Source organism: Haematobia irritans, chromosome 1 (genome assembly GCF_050003625.1).
Source record: "Haematobia irritans isolate KBUSLIRL chromosome 1, ASM5000362v1, whole genome shotgun sequence".
NCBI classification, from domain to species: Eukaryota; Metazoa; Arthropoda; class Insecta; order Diptera; family Muscidae; genus Haematobia; species Haematobia irritans.
Window position 1 is genome coordinate 53,379,963 of NC_134397.1, and position 25,405 is coordinate 53,405,367.

General features: G+C 31.1%; 1 protein-coding gene across 1 annotated transcript in view; it reads left to right on the plus strand.

Annotated features, from left to right (window-relative positions):
• Nlg4 (Neuroligin 4) overlaps nucleotides 1–25,405 on the plus strand; it is a 458,188-nt gene that overhangs the window by 208,708 nt on the left and 224,075 nt on the right. The window contains exon 8 of the mRNA XM_075294829.1: nucleotides 23,126–23,386. Coding sequence (XP_075150944.1) covers nucleotides 23,126–23,386 — 261 coding nt within the window. The remainder of the gene's footprint in view (nucleotides 1–23,125; nucleotides 23,387–25,405) is intronic.

Below are 25,405 nucleotides of genomic sequence, written 5' to 3' on the forward strand. Positions count from 1 at the left end.
TGGAAGCTCTTTTTTTTGCTGGGTCTATTTATTTTTCATGGTGTACTTGTTTTTTTTCTTTTTTGGGAGCCACCGTGGTGCAATGTTTAGCATGCCCGCCTTGCATACACAAGGTCGTGGGTTCGATTCCTGCTTCGACCGAACACCAAAAAGTTTTTCAGCGGTGGATTATCCCACCTCAGTAATGCTGGTGACATTTCTGAGGGTTTCAAAGCTTCTCTAAGTGGTTTCACTGCAGTGTGGAACGCCGTTCGGACTGGGCTATAAGAAGGAGGTCCCTTTTCACTAAGCTTAACATGGAATCGGGCAGCACTCAGTGATAAGAGAGAAGTTCACCAATGTGGTATTACAATGGACTGAATAGTCTAAGTGAGCCTGATACATCGGGCTGCCACCTGACCTAACCTAACTTAACCTTGGCTTTGTTTTTATACCCTTCACCACTACTGTGGTACAGGGTATAATAATTTTGTACATTTGTATGTAACGCCAAGAAAGAAAGGTCTGAGACCCATCGTTTAGTATACCGATCGTCTTAGAATTGAATTCGGGGTCGATTTAGCGATGTCCGTCTGTCTGTCTGTCTGTCCGTCTGTTCATGTATTTTTGTGTGCAAAATACAGGCCGCAATTTAAGTCCGATCGTTCTCAAATTTGGCATAGGGTCGTTTTGTGGGACAGAGACAATCGCTATTGATTTGGGAACAAATCTGTTCAGATTTAGATATACCAGCCATATATATTTATCCCCGATCTGGTCATAATTGGCGTGTTTATCAACCGATGTTCTTCAAATTCCGTACATCCGAATATTTTATGAGCCTCGAAAAGCTTGTAAAATATCAGCCAAATCAGTTCAGATTTAGATATAGCTCCCATATATATATCTTTCGTCCGATTTAGACTCATACGACCGCAGAGGCCAAAGTTAACCACCGATTTTCGTGCAATTTTGCGCATAGAGTAGAATTGACATTCTACTAATGCTTGGTAAATTTGAATGAAATCGGTTCAGATTTAGATGTAGCTCCCATATATATCTTTCATCCGATTTGGACTTATATGGCCTCAAAAGCCAAAGTTTTTCCATGATTTGCTTCACATTTTTCACAAGGGGTACGTTTAATGACGATTGACATTTTAATTCTAGGGTTTTTGTAAAAGTACAAAAAAATTGTCTCCATTAAAAGTATTTGTATCTGGAAATGCGAACCTTTATATTGCTCTCAGCAAATTTGAAGTAGTTGAGATGGTAACACAAATGTTTGTCTACATTGTGGTGAAGGGTATAATATAGTCGGCTCCGCCCGACTTTAGACTTTTCTTTCTTTTTTTTTGGTTTTCGGTAGTTGGTGAGAAGTTCTGGCCGTTGATGATCGGTGGTTGATGAAAATTCCGTTTCGTTGTCGTTGCTGGAAGTTTCCAGGTTTCGGGTGTTTTCGTGAGGAATAGTGGTACCAAAATTCTCTGTGAGTAACAGTAGGCCTGAAGGCCTCAGTGGGGAACAGTAGGTCTGAAGGTCTAAGTGGAGAGAAATTGCCCGAAGGTCTCCGTGTAGGCCCCAAGTCTCTTTGGGGAACAGTAGTGCCGAAGGTCTCAGTGGGCAATAGAAGTTCCGAAGGTCTTAGCCACTAAGACCTACTGTTAGTGGCTACTGTAAACCAGAAGGTCTCAGTAGGGAAGTAGTCCCTCAGTGGGGAATAGTAGGCCCGAAGGTCTCAGTAGGGAATAGAAGTTCCGAAGGTCTTAGCCACTAAGACCTACTGTTAGTGGCTACTGTAAGCCAGAAGGTCTCAGTAGGGAAGTAGTCCCGCAGTGGGTAACAGTTGGTAATAGTAGGTTAGGTTAGGTATAGTGGCAGTCCGATATTTCAGGCATTGGTATCCATTGTGATTCGATGTTAAGCTCAATGACGTGGGACCACCTCGTAGGAAGAGTAGTAAATTCTCAGAATATAACGATAACCCATCGATATACGTTAAGGTGCTATTACTGTCCAATGTCTCAGTCAGTAGCTTATGCGGGTCTGCTTTTGGTTTCCAAAGGTCAACATTATAAGCCATTCATGCGATGAACTGGTTGAGAATTAGCTTCTCTCGTATGAATTGAATATTGTCAATAGAAATCACCTCGGTGTAGCAGTACACAACTACCAAGCTGTGATGATTTTTGCCAGGTGGTGGTTCTAAAGATTGTTTAATATCTTCTTCCATTTGTAAAGGATTCTCATCGATCCTCCAATTCCGAGTCTTCAAACATCTTCGACCGTCTTGAGCGTTCTTCACTTCTAAAACGTCGAAACCACTTCAGACAAATATTCTTTTAGGCTCACAACTTGGAATATTGAGAGTCAAACGAACCGTGTTGGTTACTCTCTGGTCAAATGAATCATTATCAAAATTAAAACTATGGATTGAGGCTTTGACATAAATATAGTTTCAGTATAGTCTGATGCTTATATCCCAAACTACGACATCTCTTGTCAATCTCACAAATAGTTGTGAAACTTGTTTTATAATTATTTGTTTTTTTTCTTTCACCGTTTTTTCAAAGAAGAGTTAGGTCACTTTATTTATAGTTCCAAAAATGTATAAAATTTTCAAATTGGAAACTGCCGCGCGAATTTTACTTTCATTCTATGGATGAGCATAGCCTTCAATGTATCGACGAACGTTCAAAATTCCTAACACATTTTTCTGGCTTGACTCGTCTATAATTTTAAATATTTGGAGAATTCAAATTCTAACTATTTTTGTTTTAATTAAACAAAATCCTTCCAAAATATGATTTCCTTTTGTGGAAGATTATCATGCCCTTTAAGGTAAAATTTTTCAGTAAAAGCTTTTCGCCATTGTTTGTCATTCCATCGCAGGCCAAGATCCACCCATCCATTCATCCATACAACCTTACGTGTAGAGCCTTTAATGTGAGAATAATAAGTTGAAGCATTCAATCTGTATTAGCATGAAGTGTTGTTTGTCGCCTGATAAGATGAGATGGAATATCAGAAAGGAGGAGGACAATGAAAGGCAATGGCAAAACACACACCAACCACGCATGAAATATGTCAAGAAAATTTCCATTTTATTAAATGTTCTTGGAACATTTACCTATCTGGTGAAGTGGTAGAAGGAAGTTAAGACTGATGAAACACTACTCCTTACAGTTAAATGGAAATTTATTTCATTTTTAGACTTTAACAATGACTTCAGACCAGAATGAACGAGAGCACGAGACTGACAGAAGGACATTACAAACACACACACACACATCGATATAGATATATAGAGAACTTTTGGAATGAATAAAGGGATGGCAAAGGAATACAGATGGCAAATGGTATATGAGCGGATGATATTCAGACGACATTTGTATAGACAAGAGCTCTGGTTTTTCTTACTTCCTGCCTGACAGGATGATATTATGACAAACACCTCTATCGCGGAGTTCTACGTTTACCATCTATAGAAGCGTGCTCTATCCCATGATGGTAGATAGGTAGGTAAATGCGATTTACCAACAAATGCGTCAGGTATGCCTTCTTAATGTAATTCTTAATAATAAAGGAGAAGATATCTGTTACAGAGGGCATCAACCAGCCCACTCACAGCTTGCATGTGGCAAAAATTTGTAATGGTCTGGTGCCCATGGAAGCCCGCAGAATATCAAAGTCACAATTGAATGGCACAAAACACACAGCTTACGCTCATATCGCATTTCTTCTTTCAATGCGGAAAATAATTCTTCTTATCTGTCGTTTGCCCTCTAAATCGAGACCATATTAAAAAAAATCTCACTATGGAACTGTGGCAGCATCTATAGAATTTTATATTGCAAATAAAGCAGATGATATAGAATGACTGGTGAGAACTGACATACACCATGAAAAATAAATAGACCCAGCAAAAAAAAGAGCTTCCAAAAAAGTAGTTTGGATCCCCAATTTGTGATCCGGAAGTAGTGTAAACTTGGATCATCTCCAATGAATTTTGCATGGGCTTGTCATAGGATGGAAATACTCAATTTTTAGATCCTTTGTATCGCTTTAGAGGTTGTGCCTTGGAAATTAATTTGAATGAAGAAATTAAAAAAAAAAAACAAGTATATACGGCCGTAAGTTCGGCCAGGCCGAATCTTATGTACCCTCCACCATGGATTGCGTAGAAACTTCTACGAAAGACTGTCATCCACAAATTTCAACTCACTCGGTAAAAATTTGCTCCTCCAAGAGGCTCCAAAACCAAATCTCGGGATCGGATGAATTTTGCTTCTCCAAAAGGCACCGGAGGTCAAATCTGGCGATCGGTTTATATGGGAGCTATATATAATTATGGACGGATAGGAACCAATTCCTGCATGGTTGTTTGAGGCCATATATTAACATCACGTACCAAATTTCAACCGAATGGGAAGAATTTTGCTCTTCCAAGGTGCTCCGGAGGTCAAATCTGGGGATCGGTTTATATGGGGCCTATATATAATCATGGACCGATATCGACCAATTTTTGCATGGATGTTTGAGGCCATATATTAACATCACGTACCAAATTTCAACTGAATCAGATGAATTTTGGTCTTCCAAGGTGCTCCGGAGGTCAAATCTGGGTATCGGTTTATATGGGGCCTATATATAATCATGGACCGATATCGACCAATTTTTGCATGGATGTTTGAGGCCATATATTAACATCACGTACCAAATTTCAACTGAATCAGATGAATTTTGGTCTTCCAAGAGGCTCCGGAGGTCAAATCTGGTGATCGGTTTATATGGGGGGTATATATAATTATGGACCGATATGGACCAATTTTTGCATGGTTATTAGAAACCATATACTAACATCATGTACCAAATTTCAGCCGGATTGGATGAAATTTGTTTCTCTTAGAGGCTCTGCAAGCCAAATCGGGCAATAGGTTTATATGGGGGGTATATATAATTATGGACCGATGTGGACCAATTTTTGCATGGTTGTTAGAGACCATATACTAACACCACGTACCAAATTTCAGCCGTATCGGATGAAATTTGTTTCTCTTAGAGGCTCTGCAAGCCAAATCGGGGGGTCGGTTTATATGGGGGTATATATAATTATGGACCGATGTGGACCAATTTTTGCATGGTTGTTAGAGACCATATACTAACATCATGTACCAAATTTCAGCCGGATTGGATGAAATTTGTTTCTCTTAGAGGCTCTGCAAGCCAAATCGGGCAATCGGTTTATATGGGGGGTATATATAATTATGGACCGATGTGGACCAATTTTTGCATGGTTGTTAGAGACCATATACTAACACCATGTACCGAATTTCAGCCGGATCGGATGAAATTTGCTTCTCTTAGAGGCTCCGCAAGCCAAATCGGGGGATCGGTTTATATGGGGGCTATATATAATTATGGACCGATGTGAACCAATTTTTGGATGGTTGGTAGAGACCATATACTAACACCATGTACCAAAGTTCAGCCGGATCGGATGAAATTTGCTTCTCTTTGAGGCTCCGCAAGCCAAATCTGAGGGTCCCTTTATATGGGGGCTATACGTAAAAGTGGACCGATATGGCCCGTTTGCAATACCATCCGACCTACATCAATAACAACTACTTGTGCTAAGTTTCAAGTCGATAGCTTGTTTCGTTCGGAAGTTAGCGTGATTTCAACAGACGGACGGACGGACGGACAAGCTCAGATCGACTCAGAATTTCACCACGACCCAGAATATATATACTTTATGGGGTTTTAGATCAATATTTCGATGTGTTACAAACTGAATGACAAAGTTAATATGCCCCCATCCTATGGTGGAGGGTATAAAAAAACAAAGAAAAAATAGTTTTTTTTTTCCCAATTTCACTTTTTCTTTTCTTTTTTGCAAAATTTAATTGTTCAAAACTTTAATTTTCACCTAAAATGGCCTAATTCCGTACTTTCTAAGACTTGTCCAATAGGATTGCATCGAAAGTGAAAAAACTCGATAGGGGATCCCGACATGCGCTGTAAAAGAAATGTTTGTGGAACAACTTCCAATTTTTGTTTGCTGAGGAGAGACAACACACAAAATTTTTTTTTTTTCAGATTCAATCACAACATTAATGGATCCAATTAATTTTTTAATTGAAATGTCTTCAATCACGAAAATGATAGTATCAATCACAATTTTAATTGAGAATCCAAAAAATACTTGTTTAAAAAATTAATTGATTTCATTAGCACATTTCAATTAATTTAATAATTGATTCAATTAAATCTTTAATTGATGTCGATTGCAAAATTCAATTAATTTTTTATTTAAAAACTAAAATATTTTTAATCGCTATACTATATTCCAACACTTTCTATAACTATTTTTAATCCTTTTCAGTTGGATTCAAACATCTATAGTTTCAAACAAATTTTTAATTAAGAATTTTGAAAAAAAAAATATTCATAATTTTTTAACTGCCTTACTCTTCCGAGTTTGATTCAAATGTTAATTGCATCAAATAATTTTTTAATTGAAAATTTAAAATTTAAAAAATTTCAATCATTGACTTGATTGACTTAATGTTTCCAGTTTGATTAAAAAATTAATAGTATCAATTAATTTTTTAATTGAAAAAGTTTTCAACTTCAATCAACGTTTTAATTGGGAATATTTTGGTGATATTTTTTTCTGTGTAGAGCTTAAAGGTTAATACTCAAAATTGTTTAACTCCAAGGGTGATAGGATATCAACAATTGAATCTGTGCATTCTTTTAAGCAATTTACTTAGTTTTAATTTTAAATAATAAATATAAACTGACCCAGGATTTGGCTTGCGGACCCTCTTAGAATAGCAAATTTCATCCGGTTGAAATTTTGTACGTATTGTTAGTATATGGTCTCTATCAACCATGTAATAATTGGCCCATATCGGTCCATAACCAACATAACCCCCTACAACCGATCCCCAGATTTGATCTCCGGAGCCTCTTGAAGGAGCTCATTTCATCTAATCCGGTTGAAATTCGGTACTGATGTTAATATAAGGTCTCTAACATCCATGAAAAAATTGGTCCAAATCGGTCACTAATTATGTATAGCCCCTATACAAACCGATCCCCAGATTTGACCTTCGGAGCCTCTTGGTGGAGCAAATTTCATCCGATCCAGTTGAAATTCGGTAACATTCATGCAAAAAAATCCAAATCTATAACTTACGGCCGTATATACTTGTTTAAATTTAGTAGATTATTTTTATACCCTCCACCATAGGATGGGGGTATATTAACTTTGTCATTCCGTTTGTAACACATCGAAATATTGCTCTAAGACCCCATAAAGTATATATATTCTGGGTCGTGGTGAAATTCTGAGTCGATCCGAGCATGTCCGTCCGTCCGTCCGTCTGTTGAAATCACGCTAACTTCCGAACGAAACAAGCTATCGACTTGAAACTTGGCACAAGTAGTTGTTATTGATGTAGGTCGGGCGGTATTGCAAATGGACCATATCGGTCCACTTTTACGTATAGCCCCCATATAAACGGACCCCCAAATTTGGCTTGTGATTGCTCTAAGAGAAGCAAATTTCATCCGATCCGGCTGAAATTTGGTACATGGTGTTAGTATATGGTTTCTAAGAACCATACAAAAATTGGTCCATATCGGTCCACTTTTACGTATAGCCCCCATGTAAACTGACCCCCAAATTTGGCTTGCGATTGCTCTAAAAGAAGCAAATTTTATCCGATCCGGCTGAAATTTGGTACATGGTGTTAATATATGGTCTCTAAGAACCATTCAAAAATTGGTCCATATCAGTCCATAATTATATATAGCCCCTATAAAAACCGATCCCCAGATTTGAACTCCGGAGCCACTTGGACGAGCAAAATTCATCCGATCCGGTTGAAATTTGCAACGTGGTGTTAATATATGGCCGCTAATAACCATGCAAAAATTGGTCCATATCGGTCTATAGTTATATATAGCCGATCCCCAATCACACAAAAATTGGTCCATATCGGTTCATAATCATGCTTGCCACTCGAGCAAAAATAATCTAGCAAAATTTGTCGAAATTTTATTCCTATAGAAAATTTTGTCAAATTTTATTTCTATAGAAAATTTTGGCAAAATTTTATTTCTGTAGAAAATGTTGTCAAAATTTTAATTCTATAGAGAATGTTGTCAAAATTTTAAGATACCTTGTCATCGGCAAAAGTTACCGCAACCGAAGCAATTCGATTGCGGATGACAGTCTTCAGTAGAAGTTTCTACGCAATCCATGGTGGAAGGTACATAAGCTTCGGCCTGGCCGAACTTACGGCCGTATATACTTGTTTTAATTAACATTTAAAATGATTAGTTTATTTTAATTAAATTTCATTAAATTGAACTCACAAGTTTATTTACCCAAATTCAAAACGATCTGAAAAGACTTTTGAACTTGTTTCAAAATATTTCTGTCAGTATACTAAAACGCCTACCAGACAACAAGCGTAGAAATTATCATCGGAACATGTATGATGAAGGCGTATACCAAAGATGTCATAGAATTTATTTTTCAAGTCTTCTTAGCCATGTGACATACCTTACAGGCATTCATATTCAGATCATCTTCGCCAGACTAGAGGATGAGCGCCAGTGGTTTCTTCTTTTATGGAAAGTCATCGTGTGACAGTGATAACATACTTGGCATACAATTAAGACGAACGCATAACAATGAAATAAGGCAAGAAGAAGGTATACGGCCAGAGACCTACAGACTTTTGTTGTAAACCATAAAAAAAAATGAAAAAAAAAATTGTTTAACGTAAATGTGCCCATTTACATTCTAACAACGATTATACCTAACTCCATCTTATGCTCTTGAAACAGGGAGATTGAGGTTTTATACAAAAAGCCTTCTTTCTTGTGGCTTATTTTACGCTCCTTGTATTCAGGGTTATTGTGTTCCAATTCTTTTATTAAGGACAATGACACAAAAGTTTTTGTTTGTCCCATTTTAAAGCGATTCTAAAGGATTTCTAATAAAGAGCTTACTTAACATTGCTTCCAAAGTTCAATTTTTTCCCATTATAATTTTTTAAATTATAAAACTTGGATTTGTAAGAAATAACTAAAGCCATATAATGGAATTTGTGTTAAGCATTAAAATAAACGGCTTTCAAAACATATGAAAAACAAGTAAGGAAAGTCTAATACCTGGGGAGTCGACTAAATTATACCCTTCACCACTTTACGACGAAAATTTTATTTCTATACAAAATTTCGTAAAAAATTTATTTCTATAGAACATTTTGTTCAAAAATTTATTTCTATAAAACATTTTGACAAAATTTTATTTCTATAAAAAAAATTTTTCAAAATTGTATTTCTATACAAAATTTTGTCAAAATTTTATTTCTATACAAAATTTTGTCAAAATTGTATTTCTATAGAAAATTTTCTTAAAAAATCATTTCTTTAGAAAATTTTGGTAAACATTTTATTTCTATAAAAAAATTTTCAACATTTTATGTCCATACAACATTTTGTCAAAATTTTATTTCTACAGAAAATTCTGGTAAAATTTTATTTCTATTGAAAATTTTTAAAAAATTTTATTTCTATACAAAATTTTGTCAAAATTTTATTTCTGTAAACAAATTTGTCAACATTTTATGTCCATACAACATTTTGTCAAAATTTTATTTCTACAGAAAATTCTGGTAAAATTTTATTTCTATTGAAAATTTTTAAAAAATTTTATTTCTATACAAAATTTTGTCAAAATTTTATTTCTGTAAACAAATTTGTCAACATTTTATTTCAATACAAAATTTTGTCAAAATTTGATTTCTATACAAAATTTTATCAAAATTTTATTTCCATAGAAACTTCTGTTCAAATTTTATTTCTATACAAATATTTGTCAAAATTTTATTTGTTTAGACAATTATGTCAAACTTTTATTTCTATAGCAAATTTTGTTAAAATTTATTTCTATAGAACATTTGTCAAAACTTCATTTCTATAGAAAATGTTGTAAATATTTTATTTCGATAGAAAATTTTGTCAAAATTTTATTTCTATTGAAAAATTTGTCAAAATTTTATTTCTAAAAAATATTTTGTCAAAATTTTATTTCTTAGAAAATTTTGTCAAAAATTTATTTCTATAAAAAATTTTGTCAAAATGTTATTTGTTTAGAAAATTTTGTAAAATTTTATGTGTTTAGAAAATTTTGTCAATATTTTATTTCTATAGAAAATTTTTTAAAAATTTTGTTTCTATAGAAAAATTTTATTTCTATAGGAAATTTTGTCAAAATTTTATTTATTTAGACAACTTTGTCAAATATTTTATTTCTATAGGAAATTTTGTCAAAATTTTATTTCTATAGAAAATTTTGTAAAACTGTTATTTCTATAGAAAATTTTGTCAAAACTTTATTTCTATAGAAAATTTTGTTAACAATTTATTTCTATAGAAAATTTTGGCAACATTTTATTTCTATAGAAAATTTTGTCTAAATTTTATTTCTATACAAAAATTTGTCACAATTTTATTCCTATAAACATTTTGTCAAAATTTTATTTATATAGAAAATTTTGTAAAAATTTTCTTTCTATAAAAATTTTTTTCAAAACTTTATTTCTATAGAAAATTTTGTAGAAATTTTATTTCTATAGGAAAATTTTGTAAAAATTTTATTTCTCTAGGAAATTTTGTCAAAATTTCATTTCTATAGAACATTTTGTCAAAATTTTATTTCTATAGAAAATTTTGTCAAAACTTTATTTCTATAGAAAATATTGTCAACATTTTATTTTTACAGAAAATTTTGTAAAAATTTTATTTCTATACAAATTTTTGTCAAAATTTTATATCTATACAAAATGTTGTCAAAATTTTATTTCTACACAGAAAAAAATATAACCAAAATATTTCCAATTAAAAAGTTAATTGAAGTTGAAAAAAATTTCAATTAATAAATTAATTGATACAATTAACTTTTTAATCAAGATAGAAAATTAAGTCAATTAAGTCGATGATTGGAAATTTAAAAATTTTTAATTAAAACTGTAGCGAGATAATTCTCAAATATCGTTGTTTTGTGGGCGCCAGCCGTTGTTTCCTATTTGCCTTCCAAAATGAAAACACAGCAGAATTTTCGTTTATTAAATTCAAAATTACAGGAATCCTTTATTGGCGAAAATAACTTAGGCTGTTTTGAAAATTAAAAGAGAATGAACAAACTGATGTGAAGTGCTCCTTTTATACCTTTGAGAAAAGAGCTTTCGATCAGTAACATGAACATTGAACAACTACACACAAGCAAAAGCTTTCACATCTGATTTGTTCATTCTATGTGTTGTCAACATAAGAAAAGTTAAATGCAAGAAAGGATAATGTTTAAGATGCGTTACGTTACGTTAAAAGATTCAAATTCAAAAGATACTTTTAGTTAAAAGATTAAAAGATACTTTAAGGTAAATGTGCAATTACAAAATGTAGAAATAGATACTATTGAAAGATATGCAAAATATATCTGCTACAGACTCCCCCTTTGACGTGCGGGACCTCTCCCGAGCAGTACGTCAACAAAATGCGTCAGTGAGTCTTCTTAGGCCTTCCTCTTTTCCTCATGGGTATGACGGGTGCTGGTGCATCAGATGAATTACTACCTCGGTAAGATGTCAAAGCGGAAGTATGATATGTACCTAAAGGTGTATTAGGATTCTCAAGTGAAGCCACTTCATACATACATGAACCTATTTTCCGTGTAATCACATATGGGCCATCACGCTTGGGACAAAATTTAGATGTGACACCTTTAGATGCGTTGCTAAGAACATGCGTTGTAACCAATACTTGCGATCCTATATTAAAAGTTTGAGAACGTCGATTCTGGTCCACATAGGTTTTATTTCTATCCTGAGCTTTAACTTCAGCTTCTTTAGCATCTCTCAGAACATTTACTAACGTACGTAGATAAGTTGAGATCTCTGGAACGAAGTTTTCGGACTCGATAATTGCTCTCACATCGTGTTTAACATCGTCTAAAGTTCGCATCTCTCTTCCAAATGATAGGAATGATGCGCTATATCCTGTGCTTTGGCATTTTGACGAATTCATGGCGAATCGAATTGCGGGTAAACAGGTGTGCCAGGTGTCGTGACGTTCTTGGACGATTATTGCCAACTGACATTTTAGATCCCTATTCTTTCGCTCTACAGGATTAGCTTCCGGATGGTAGACAGGAGTGAAAATCTGTTGTATGCCTAGACAATACGTGACTTTCTGCATCACTGCAGACACGAATTGCACACCGTTATCAGATTTTATACGACGGGGCATGCCGTAACGGAGAAATATTTCCTCAATCAGTATTTTCGCGCAGGCTTCGGCCGTAGCATCAACAAGTTTAAATAGTTCTACCCACCGACTTGCTACATCTTCGGCAATAAATATCCATTTGTAACCTCCATCAGTTTGTGGCAATGGTCCAAACAAATCGATAGCCACAACTTCGAAACGTTGATTACTGCTTGTTGTTTGGAGCAATCCTGCCGGTTTCAGATTAGTTGCTTTATACCGCTGGCAATCGATGCAATTCTTTACATGTTTAGCAATATCACTACGCATCCCGGGCCAGAAATATCTGCTAGCTATACGCGCTATTGTCTTCTCAGTTCCATAATGCCCAGCGGTGCTGTCATCATGATAAGCTTTTAGTATATCAGACCGTTCATGGACTGGTATAACGAGTTGAGCATCATCAGTATCATCGTCAGCATAACAGTAGAGTATTCCATTATTAAGGATATAATTCCTATTTATCCACCTAAAGGAATTTTCATCTTGATTTTCAATGGAGGTGATTATGTTTTTCAAGTAATCATCCTTTAACTGCTCCTCGCGAATCTGTGATGTACTGCTGTTCGGAATATCGATGAAAAACGAGCAGATACAATTGTCCGGATTATCGTGTTTCTCCTCCGGGCATGGTGGCCTGGAAAGCATATCTGCTGTAGCGTTGTTTTTCCCCGGTAGATATTCTACAACAAAATCATAGTGCTGGATTTGTAATCCCCATCGCGCAAGTCTACCAGTTGGTGACTTAATGTTTAGTAACCATTTTAGTGGCTGGTGATCTGTTAATAGCTTCACTGACCCACCTTCAATGTAGCCACGGAATTTGTTACATGCCCATACTATGGCCAGAGCTTCCCTTTCGGTTGTGGAGTAGTTGCGTTCAGATTTACTTAATAGACGACTACTATATTCGATTGGAAGTTGTTCCGGTCCCTCCCCCTGGAGTAAAACTGCCCCAAGAGCATAAGCACTTGCGTCAGCTTGAATTGCAAAAGCGACCCCGTCCACTGCCTGCTTCAATATGGGTGGGGTTGTTAGAGCCCGCTTCAGTTCCTCAAATGCATCTTGTTCCAACTTTCCCCATTTCCAAGCAGCAGATTTCTTTGTTAAATTTGTTAGTGGCCTAGCAATTTCTGCATAGTGGTTAATGAATCGGCGATACCAGGAACACGTTTGAATAAAGGATATCAACTCCTTCACATTTCTAGGTTCTTTCCGTTCCACTATTGCCTGAACCTTTGACGGGTCAACAGCTACGCCCTCTGGTTTTAGGATGTGGCCAAGGAATTTCACTTGCGAACAGCAAAACTTGCATTTCTTATTATTGAGTCGTAACTGGAAAGTGATAAGACGATTCATGACTAACTCAAGATCATTCAAATGTCGTTGAAATGATTCAGAACATATGATAATGTCGTCCAAATAGGCCAAAATACATACATCAGGAATCCCCACTTTAAATCGGTTTATTAGTCTTTGGAACGTTGCGGGTGCATTTCTTAACCCAAAAGGCATTCGTTTGAAACGAAATGTACCAAATGGTGTTATAAGGCATGTTTTGTCCCTGTCTTCCACCGCAACTTCCACCTGATAATACCCACTCTGCAAATCTAGGGTTGTCATATACTTTGTACTTTTCGCTTCATGCAATAAATCATCCATTCTGGGCAACGGATATCTATCGGGCGTAGTGATAGCGTTGAGTTTTCTATAGTCAACACATACACGGACCGAACCATCTTTTTTGGGCACCATGACCACAGGCGAAGCCCAAGCTGAATCACATTCTTCTATGATATCGTTTTCTAGCATGATTTCAATTTCATTTTTAAGGTCACGGCACTTGGCAGATGATAATCGATATGGTGGTGAAAATATTGGTTGATGCTCGCCAGTATTAATTTTATGAACGGCATAAGGGGTAGGGTTACCAAAAGGCTCGAAAACGTTTATATATTTGGCTAAGAGCGAATCGATTTGTATCTTTTCTTTTTCCTTTAAATTTGTGGCATCCGACTCTTTAAGGATTTTGTGTTCAAAAAGGTTTAAAGGCATGGAAACTGCGTCTTCATTACCATCATTATCTTTTTGTGAAAATCTGGGGAAGAGGTCATTATCCTTTGCACGTTCTGGTGTTACCATGTCCTGCGGAATTGCATCTTTAAAAATTGCTTGTATTGCATGGGGCGAGTAATCAGAACCACTATGGTAATCCGGGCCATAAGTTTCGAAATCGGAGACATAGGATTTGCATGATCGCTTAGGGGTTACAAATTTTGGCTCAACATGTTGGGCTGCAACTTCAGTCGTCTTACGCTTGAGATGTGTCTCTGCCACTTTTATTGTTTCGATCAAATTCAACTCCAACGGCCATTCTTCGACGAAATCAAAAACTTGAGTAGGACATCCCTCGAAGTGCCAATTTTGTTGTCCCATATTTAAAACAATTTGTGCTTGCTCCATAAAATCCGTACCAAGCAACGTTCTATTATTTTTATCATCTGGGAAAATTAGAAAATTGATATCTAGACATCTACCTCCTATGACAATTTTACATGTTGTGGTAGAAAATTTTCGAAAATCTGTGGTTCCATCCGCGAGAGTGGTACGACAATCCACAGTCTCGAACTTGCACCCTTTAAACTGCATTATACGTTTAAGGTTGGAACTAGCCACACTCGTTTTAGCACCTGTGTCGAAAAAGGCCTGGCCGGGGACACCGAAAATTTCCACATTTGCCACTGGGATATCTCGTCCCACACACATACCAAGGGAGTTAAAACTGACACTCATTGGGACGCTTTTCCGAGGTTTCTTGCTACAGTTCGGGCAATTTGAGCGCACATAACCTGGAGCATTACATCCATAGCAAGCCAATTTTGGTCTCACGAGCGCTTCTTCCACATCCGCTGTTACCTTTGAAACAGCATCCTGCTTTTTATAACAATTTTCGACCGTATGCCCCTTTTTACGGCAGAAAGTGCATCGTTTTGTAATGACTTGGGGACCACCGTTGCTAGCCTGGGTGTTCACCTCGTTACGTTCACTCAAAACTTGTTCCGCTTCTCTTGCATCGGCCAAGAGCTCTTCAAATGTTTTGACTTTGTGACGGTATACACGCTCCCTGATTTGAGAATGTAACATCCCAAACACCATATCAATTTGATCGGCTTCCTGTGGTGGCTTTGGCAATTGAGCAAAAAGTGTCCTCTTTTTACGAATAAAGCTGTCAGTCGGTTCGTTTTTCTGTTGCTTTGCTTCATTTATTTCGGCGTAGATGCGCCAGGCTGGTTTTGGTGGTGCAAAAGCATCTCGCAACATTCTAATTACATCAGCAAAAGTTTTTGCATTCGATTTAACTCCACTCCACCATTCGGCAGCATCCCCTTCTAAAAGCATTGGCATTCCATTTACCGCATTTGCATCAGCTATATTCTCCACACTTTTATATGTCGATATCGCGGAAATAAATTCCTCCACTTTCACTGAATTACGTTCCCCATTGTATCTGGAAGAGCAGCCACTGAACGATCCACACCGTTCACTAGATTTATTCGCAGCGCTTAGCAACTTCTCAAATTGTTCAGTCGTTAGAGATAGCATGGTTTTTGCTGCAATCCTTTTACTTCTACGTAATTCTTCAACTTCAATCTCTTGATTCTCGTCACTTTCTACAGGATCAGCCACGTTAACGCCGGAGTGCTACTAACGTGCAGAAAGAAAAAAAAAATCCAAGGATTCTCCAAACAAAACTAGTGAAATTTAATTCACAACAAAAAAAAAATGTTGCATAAATTAATGTGCTCGACTATCCGGGTGTTATTCGGGCCACTAAGTTGGGCGTCAATTTGTAGCGAGATAATTCTCAAATATCGTTGTTTTGTGGGCGCCAGCCGTTGTTTCCTATTTGCCTTCCAAAATGAAAACACAGCAGAATTTTCGTTTATTAAATTCAAAATTACAGGAATCCTTTATTGGCGAAAATAACTTAGGCTGTTTTGAAAATTAAAAGAGAATGAACAAACTGATGTGAAGTGCTCCTTTTATACCTTTGAGAAAAGAGCTTTCGATCAGTAACATGAACATTGAACAACTACACACAAGCAAAAGCTTTCACATCTGATTTGTTCATTCTATGTGTTGTCAACATAAGAAAAGTTAAATGCAAGAAAGGATAATGTTTAAGATGCGTTACGTTACGTTAAAAGATTCAAATTCAAAAGATACTTTTAGTTAAAAGATTAAAAGATACTTTAAGGTAAATGTGCAATTACAAAATGTAGAAATAGATACTATTGAAAGATATGCAAAATATATCTGCTACAAAACATTAATTGATACAATTAACTGTTTAATCAAATTCGGAAGACTAAGTCATTTAAAGAAACTGATGAATATTTTTTTAATTTTTAATTAAAAATGTATTACAAACAATCAATTGTTAATCCAAATAAATTCAGAAAATAATTGAAAATAGTTACATTTCTTAATTAAAAAATTAATTGAGTTTGGCTATCAACATCAATTAAATTTTTAATTGAATCAATTAAAAAATTAATTGAAATTTGCTAATGAAATCAATTAATATTTTAATCAAGAATTTTTTCTATGACCGATTAAAACTGTGATTGATACTATCATTTTCGTGATTGAAGACATTTCAATTAAAAAATTAATTGGATCAATTAATTTCGTGATTGAATCAGAAAAAAAATTGTTTGTGTGTATACATTATTTAGTCAAAATTTTATTTCTATAGAAAATATTGTCAACATTTTATTATACCCTTCACCACTACTGTGGTACAGGGTATAATAAGTTTGTGCATTTGTATGTAACGCCAAGAAGGAAAAGTCTGAGACCCATCGTTTAGTATACCGATCGTCTTAGAATTAAATTCTGAGTCGATTTAGCGATGTCCGTCTGTCTGGGTGGCTGTCTGTCTGTCTGTCCGTCCGTCTGTCTGTCTGTTCATGTATTTTTGTGCGCAAAGTACAGGTCGCAGTTTCAGTCCGATCGTCCTTAAATTTGGCATAGGGACGTTTTTTGGGACAAAGACAATCGCTATTGATTTTAGAAAAAATCGATTCAGATTTAGATATAGCTGCCATATATATATTTATCCCCGATCTGGTCATAATTGGCGTGTTTATCAACCGATGTTCTTCAAATTCAGTACATCCGAATATTTTATGAGTCTTGCAAAATATCAGCTAAATCGGTTCAGATTTAGATATAGCTCCCATATATCTTTCGTCCGATTTAGACTCATATGACCACAGAGGCCAAAGGTTACTACCGATGTTCGTGAAAGTTTGCATAAAGAGTAGAATTGACATTCTACTAATGCTTGGTAAATTTGATTGAAATCGGTTCAGATTTAGATATAGCTCCCATATATATCTCTCGTCCGATTTAGACTCATATGACCACAGAGGCCAATGTTTACTACCGATTTACGTGAATTTTTTGCACAAATTTTGCACAAGGAGTACGTTTAACAGTATCGGTAAATGTGCCAAATTTGGTTGAAATCGGTTCAGATTTAGATATAGCTACCATATATATCTTTCGCCCGATTTATACTCAAATTACCACAGGGGCCTAAGTTAAACTCCCATTTATGTGAAATTTTGTAGAGATAACAGAATTATTATTCTAACTATACATGTCAAATTTAGTCGAAATCGGTTCAGATTATATATATCTTCCGTTATATGTACACCAGAGTTGGGAAAATATGGTAGACAATTTCATATTTTAGACCCATTTTCAATGGGATTTTCCTCCAATTGACTGCATAGTTTCCACGGAGAATATATTTAATATGATATTTAAGTGTGTCAAGTTTGATCTAATTTGGTTCAGAATTAGATAAAGCCTCCATAATTCGTTTTTCCGGTTTATACAAATATGGCCAAAATTCCCACACTTAACACAAAATTCTGTGATAATTTCTCCATATCTTAGTCATATCCTACACACTGTAATGCCAGACTTTCCACAGAACGGTTGAGTTTCAAATAAGGCTCCAAGTGGCCCGACTTGACCAAATAATATATCATAACCCAAACTTGACCATATATCTTGGCGGGATCTAACCAATATCCTTGTAAAATCGCCACTGCTAATAGCAAAAATTGTAAATATTACTAAAATTGTCCTACATCTCGAATACATATGTATCACCTGATAAATCATAAATGCTCCTTTGTACAATTGCATTAAAATTTCTCTCGCTTCATATTTCCCATATTTTTTACTAACATAGTGTTTCATACCAGGGCGTTAGCCGGTTTAAAATTTAATTCTAGAAATTTTGTAGAAGTACAAAAAATTGTCTCCATTATAAGAATTTGTATCTGCAAATGCAAACCTTTATATAGCTCCCAGCACATTTGAAGTAGTTGAGATGGTAACACAAATACTGGTCTACATGGTGGTGAAGGGTATAATATAGTCGGCCCCGCCCGACTTTAGACTTTACTTACTTGTTTTTACAGAAAATTTTGTAAAAATTTTATTTCTATACAAACTTTTGTCAAAATTTTATTTCATACAAAATTTTGTCAAAATTTTATTTCTATAGAAAATTTTGTCAAAATTTTATGTCTATCGAAAATTTTGTAAAAATTTTATTTCTATAGAGAATTTTGTCAAAATTTTATTTCTATAGGAAATTTTGTCAAAATTTTGTTTCTCTAGAAAATTTTGTCAAAATTTTATTTCTATAGAAAATTTTGTCAAAATTTTATGTCTATAGAAAATTTTGTAAAAATTTTATTTCTATAGAAAATTTTGTCAAAATTTTATTTCTATAGGAAATTTTGTCAAAATTTTGTTTCTCTAGAAAATTTTGTGAAAATTTTATTTCTATAGAAAAATTTTGTAGAAATTTTATTTCTTAGAAAATTTTGTAAAAATTTTATTTCTACAGAAAAATTTTGTAAAAATTTTATGTCTATAGAAAATTTTGTCAAAATTTTACTTCTATAGAAATTTTTGTCAAAATTTTATTTCTGTAAAAATTTTGTCAAAATGTTATTTCCATAGAAAATTTTGTAAAAATTTTATTTCTATAGAAAATTTTTTAAAAATTTTATTTCTATAGAAAAATGTTGTAAAAATTTTATTTCTATAGCAAATTTTGTCAAAATTTTATTTATTTAGACAATTTTGTCAAATATTTTATTTCTATAGGAAATTTTGTCAATATTTTATTTCTATAGAAAATTTTGTAAAAATTTTATTTCTATAGAAAATTTTGTGAAAATTTTATTTCTATTGAAAATATTGTCAACATTTTATTTCTATAAAAACTTTTTCAAAATTTTATTTCTATACAAAATTTTGTCAAAATTTTATTTGTTTGGAAAATTTTGTCAAAATGTTATTTCTGTAGAAAATTTTGTCAAAATTTTATTTCTATAGGAAAATTTTGTAATTTTTTTTCTATAGGAAATTTTGTCAAAATTGTATTTGTTTAGACAATTTTGTCAAAAATTTTATTTCGATAGAAAAGTTCGTAAACATTTTATTTTTATAGGAAATTTTGTCAAAATTTAATTTCTATAGAAAATTTTTTAAAAGTTTTATTTCTGTAGAAAATATTGCCAAATTTTATTTTTACAGAAAATTTTGTAAAAATATAATTTCTATACAAAATTTTGTCAAAATTTTATTTCTATAGAAAATATTGTCAACATTTTATTTTTACAGAAAATTTTGTAAAAATTTTATTTCTATACAAAATTTTGTCAAAATTTTATTTCTATAGAAAATTTTGTCAAAATTTTATGTCTATAGAAAATTTTGTAAAAATTTTATTTCTATAGAAAATTTTGTCAAAATTTTATTTCTATAGGAAATTTTGTCAAAATTTTGTTCCTCTAGAAAATTTTGTGAAAATTTTATTTCTATAGAAAAATTTTGTAAAAATTTTATTTCTTAGAAAATTTTGTAAAAATTTTATTTCTACAGAAAAATTTTGTAAAAATTTTATGTCTATAGAAAATTTTGTCAAAATTTTACTTCTATAGAATTTTTTGTCAAAATTTTATTTCTGTAAAAATTTTGTCAAAATGTTATTTCCATAGAAAATTTTGTAAAAATTTATTTCTATAGAAAATTTTTTAAAAATTTTATTTCTATAGAAAAATGTTGTAAAAATTTTATTTCTATAGGAAATTTTGTCAAAATTTTATTTATTTAGACAATTTTGTCAAATATTTTATTTCTATAGGAAATTTTGTCAAAATTTTATTTCTATAGAAAATTTTGTAAAAATTTTATTTCTATAGAAAATTTTGTGAAAATTTTATTTCTATTGAAAATATTGTCAACATTTTATTTCTATAAAAACTTTTTCAAAATTTTATTTCTATACAAAATTTTGTCAAAATTTTATTTGTTTGGAAAATTTTGTCAAAATGTTATTTCTGTAGAAAATTTTGTCAAAATTTTATTTCTATAGGAAAATTTTGTAATTTTTTTTCTATAGGAAATTTTGTCAAAATTGTATTTGTTTAGACAATTTTGTCAAAAATTTTATTTCGATAGAAAAGTTCGTAACCATTTTATTTTTATAGGAAATTTTGTCAAAATTTAATTTCTATAGAAAATTTTTTAAAAATTTTATTTCTGTAGAAAATATTGCCAAATTTTATTTTTACAGAAAATTTTGTAAAAATATAATTTCTATACAAAATTTTGTCAAAATTTTATTTCTATAGCAAATATTGTCAACATTTTATTTTTACAGAAAATTTTGTAAAAATTTTATTTCTATACAAAATTTTGTCAAAATTTTATTTCTATAGAAAATTTTGTCAAAACTTTATTTCTATCGAAAATTTTGTTAAAAATTTATTTCTATAGAAAATTTTGGCAAAATTTTATATCTATAGATAATTTTGTCAAAATTTTATTTCAAAATTTTATTTCTATACAAAAATTTGTCACAATTTTATTCCTATAAACATTTTGTCAAAATTTTATTTATATAGAAAATTTTGTCAAAATTTTCTTTCTATAATAAATTTTTTCAAAACTTTATTTCTATAGAAAATTTTGTAAAAATTTTATTTCTATAGGAAAATTTTGAATTAGTTTTATTTCTCTAGGAAATTTTGTCAAAATTTTATTTCTATAGAAAATTTTGTCAAAATTTTATTTCTATAGAAAATATTGTCAACATTTTATTTTGACAGAAAATTTTGTAAAAATTTTATTTCTATACAAACTTTTGTCAAAATTTTATATCTATATAAAATGTTGTCAAAATTTAATTTCTATACATTATTTTGTCAAAATTTTATTTCTATAAAAAATATTGTCAACATTTTATTTTTACAGAAAATTTTGTAAAAATTTTATTTGTATACAAACTTTTGTCAAAATTTTATTTCTATACAAAATTTTGTCAAAATTTTATTTCTATAGAAAATTTTGTCAAAGTTTTATGTCTATAGAAAATTTTGTCAAAATTTTATTTCTATAGGAAATTTTTTCAAAATTTTATTTCTCTAGAAAATTTTTTTGAAAATTTTATATGTATAGAAAAATTTTGTAAAAATTTTATTTCTACAGAAAAATTTTGTAACAATTTTATTTCTATAGAAAATTTTGTCAAAATTTTATGTCTATAGAAAATTTTGTCAAAATTTTATTTCTATAGAAAATTTTGTCAAAATTTTATTTCTATACAAAATTTTGTCAAAATTTTATTTGTTTAGAAAATTTTGTCAATATGTTATTTCTATAGAAAATTTTGTCAAAATGTTATTTCTATAGAAAATTTTGTTAAAGTTTTATTTCTATAGGAAAGTTTTGTAAAAATTTTATTTCTATAGGAAATTTTGTAAAAACTTTTATTTCTATAAAAAATTTTGTAAAAGTTTTATTTCGATAGAAATTTTCGTAAAAATTTTATTTCTCTAGGAAATTTTGTCAAACTTTTATTTCTATAGAAAATTTTGTCAAAATTGTATTTCTACGGAGAATTTTGTTAGAATTTTATTTCTATAGAGAATTTTGTCACAATTTTATTTCTATAAAAATTTTTTATCAAAATTTTATTTCTATTGAAAATTTTGTGAAAATTGTATTCTGTGCACATATTTCCTAAGTAAATGTACTACAATAATTTCTGCAAATATTTCAAGGAGTCTTTTTTGTATGCCTGTCTACTTCTCCGATAAATTGTCTTCTTCATCTACCCAATTATTGTTAACAATTCTAAGTAAAATTGAAAGGCATTCACCTTTTAATGACCTTGTTAGAGTTCTTATTTATTTCAAAAGCACAATAGCTCTAAATGCTACGCAGGTATAAAGTGAGAAAGATTTTACATTTAGTCCTCATAACAGATGCTTGAAATTTCAGATTTTATTGTGATGTGAAAAATCCTCTTTTTCATTTTTTTCACGTGTTGTATTTCACTTGTATAAAGCTTTTAGCAGATACTGAAGGCAATCAGAGTTCTTTTGTGAATACGCCAATAGGCAATAGACTCACAGACAGGTCACAGATGATGAAGGTGGCTGATGTCAATTGAATTTTTTAAATATGTTTCTGATATTTTTCACAATAAATTTGTCTGCAAAGTTGTCCATGATTTGCCTTTTTTTGATAATTGTTTTTTTTTTTTTTGAATAAAGAAAAGGTCATTTGCCACTGAAGACTTTTTATTTTTCTATTCATATAGGAATTTAAATAGATTTAAATGTTTCAGTAAAAAAATAAATGATTTTCAGATTTTAAAAGAAATAATTTGTTTTCTTCTTTTTTTCTATTTTAGGCATGAAACCCCGTATCAAAAATCATTTTCGTGCCCATCAACTATCCATTTGGATGCGTTTAATACCCGAACTACATCGCACTGGCATGGAAGATGTCATTGCACGTCACAATCTATTTCGTAACCATGACGATATGGAACTCTATGAAGGACCTGTTAAACCCGATCCTTTTGCCTCTCAACGTTTATTGCTTATCGATGAGGCTCTCATCAAAAAGGGTCGTAGCAATAATACCGGCTATGTCGCTGGCGTTTTGGGAGGTAAGTGTCAATGTGTTTGTGTGTATGTAAATCGACAAAATTTATTGATGTCCTAATTAATATCAATAAAGTATCTCTAAATTTATTGTGGCAATATACGATTTGAGTTTATTAAAGGAATTTGTAAATGTCATAATTAAATGAGTTTTTTCAGAAATTATGTAAATATAGAATTGTTTGCCAACAGGATACACACTTAAACACATAGCTACTGACTCAGAGAATTTACAATAATCCAATGATGAAAATCACACATTTATCTTGTTATTCATATATGTGTTATTATTATTGTAATATTAATTTTCGTTTGATATGGTAAAGAGATATGTCTATTTTGTAAATATAATCAATACCATGTATAGGGTTCATTCCATAGATTGAATAGTAAAGACAAATTTTGACGAAATTTTCTATACAAACAAAATTTTGACAAAATTTTCTATATAAAAAAAATTTTGACAACATTTTCTATAGAATTAAAATTTTGAAAAAAATTTCAATAGCATTAAAATTTGACAAAATTTTCTACAGAAATTAAAATTTTGACAAAATTTTCTATAGAAATAAAATTTTGACCAAATTTTCTATGGAAATAAAACTTTTGAAAATTTTTTTCAATAAAAATAAAATTTTGACGAAATTTTCTATAATAATAAAATTTTGACAAAATTTTGTATAGAAATAAAATTTTGACAAAATTTTCTATAGAAGTAAAATTTTGACAAAATTTTCAAAAGAAATAAAATTTTAACAAAACTTTCTATAGAAATAAAATTTTGAAAAAATTTTCTGTAGAAATAAAATTTTGAAAAAAAATTTCTATAGAAATACAATTTTGCCAAAATTTTCAAAAGAATAAAATTTTAACAAAATTTTCTATAGAATCAAAACTTTGACAAAATTTTCTATAGAAATAAAAATGTTGACAATTTTTCCTATAAAAATAATATTTTGACGAAATTTTCTATAGAAATAAAATTTTGACAAATCTTTCTATAGAAATACAATTTTGACAAAATTTTCTATAGAAATAAAATTTTGACAAAATTTTCTATAGAAGTAAAATTTTGAAAAAAAAAATTCTATAGAATTAAGATTTGACAAAATTTTCTATAGAAATAAAATTTTGACAAAATTTTCTACAGAAATAAAATTTTGACAAAACTATCCTTAGAAATAATATTTTGAAAAAATTTTCCTTAGAAATAAAATGTTGACAAAATTTTTCTTAAAAATAAAATTTTGACAAAATTTCCCATAGAAATGAAATTTTGACAAACTTTTCTATAGAAATAAAGTTTTGCCAAATTTACTACAGAAATAAAATTTTGACAAAATTTTCTATAGAAATAAAGTTTTGCCAAATTTTCTACAGAAATAAAATTTTGACAAAATTTTCTATAGAAATAAAATTTTTACAACATTTTCTACAGAAATAAAATTTTGACAAAATTTTCTATAGAAATAAAATTTTGACAAAATTTTCTATAGAAATAAAATTTTGACAAAACTTTCTACCGAAATAAAATATTTACAAAATTTTCCTTAGAAATAAAATTTTGACAAAATTTTCAAAAGAAATAAAATTTTGACAAAAATTTCTTTAGAAATAAAATTTTTACAAAGTTTCCATAGAAATAAAATTTTGAAAAATTTTCCTTAAAAATAAAATGTTGACAAAATTTTTTATAGAAATAAAATTTTGACAACATTTTCTATAGAAATAAAATTTGACAAAATTTTCTATAGAAATAAAATTTTGACAAAATTTTCTATAGAAATAAAATATTGACAAAAATTTTCAATAGAAATAAAATTTTGACAGAGTTTTCTACAGAAATAAAATTTTGACAAAATTTTCCTTAGAAATAAAATTTTGACAAAACTTTCCTTAAAAAATACAATTTTGACAAAATTTTCCTTAGAAATAAAATTTTGCCAAACTTTCCTTAAAAAATACAATTTTGACAAAATTTTCTTTAGAAATAAATTTTTTTCAAAATTTTCCTTAGAAATAAA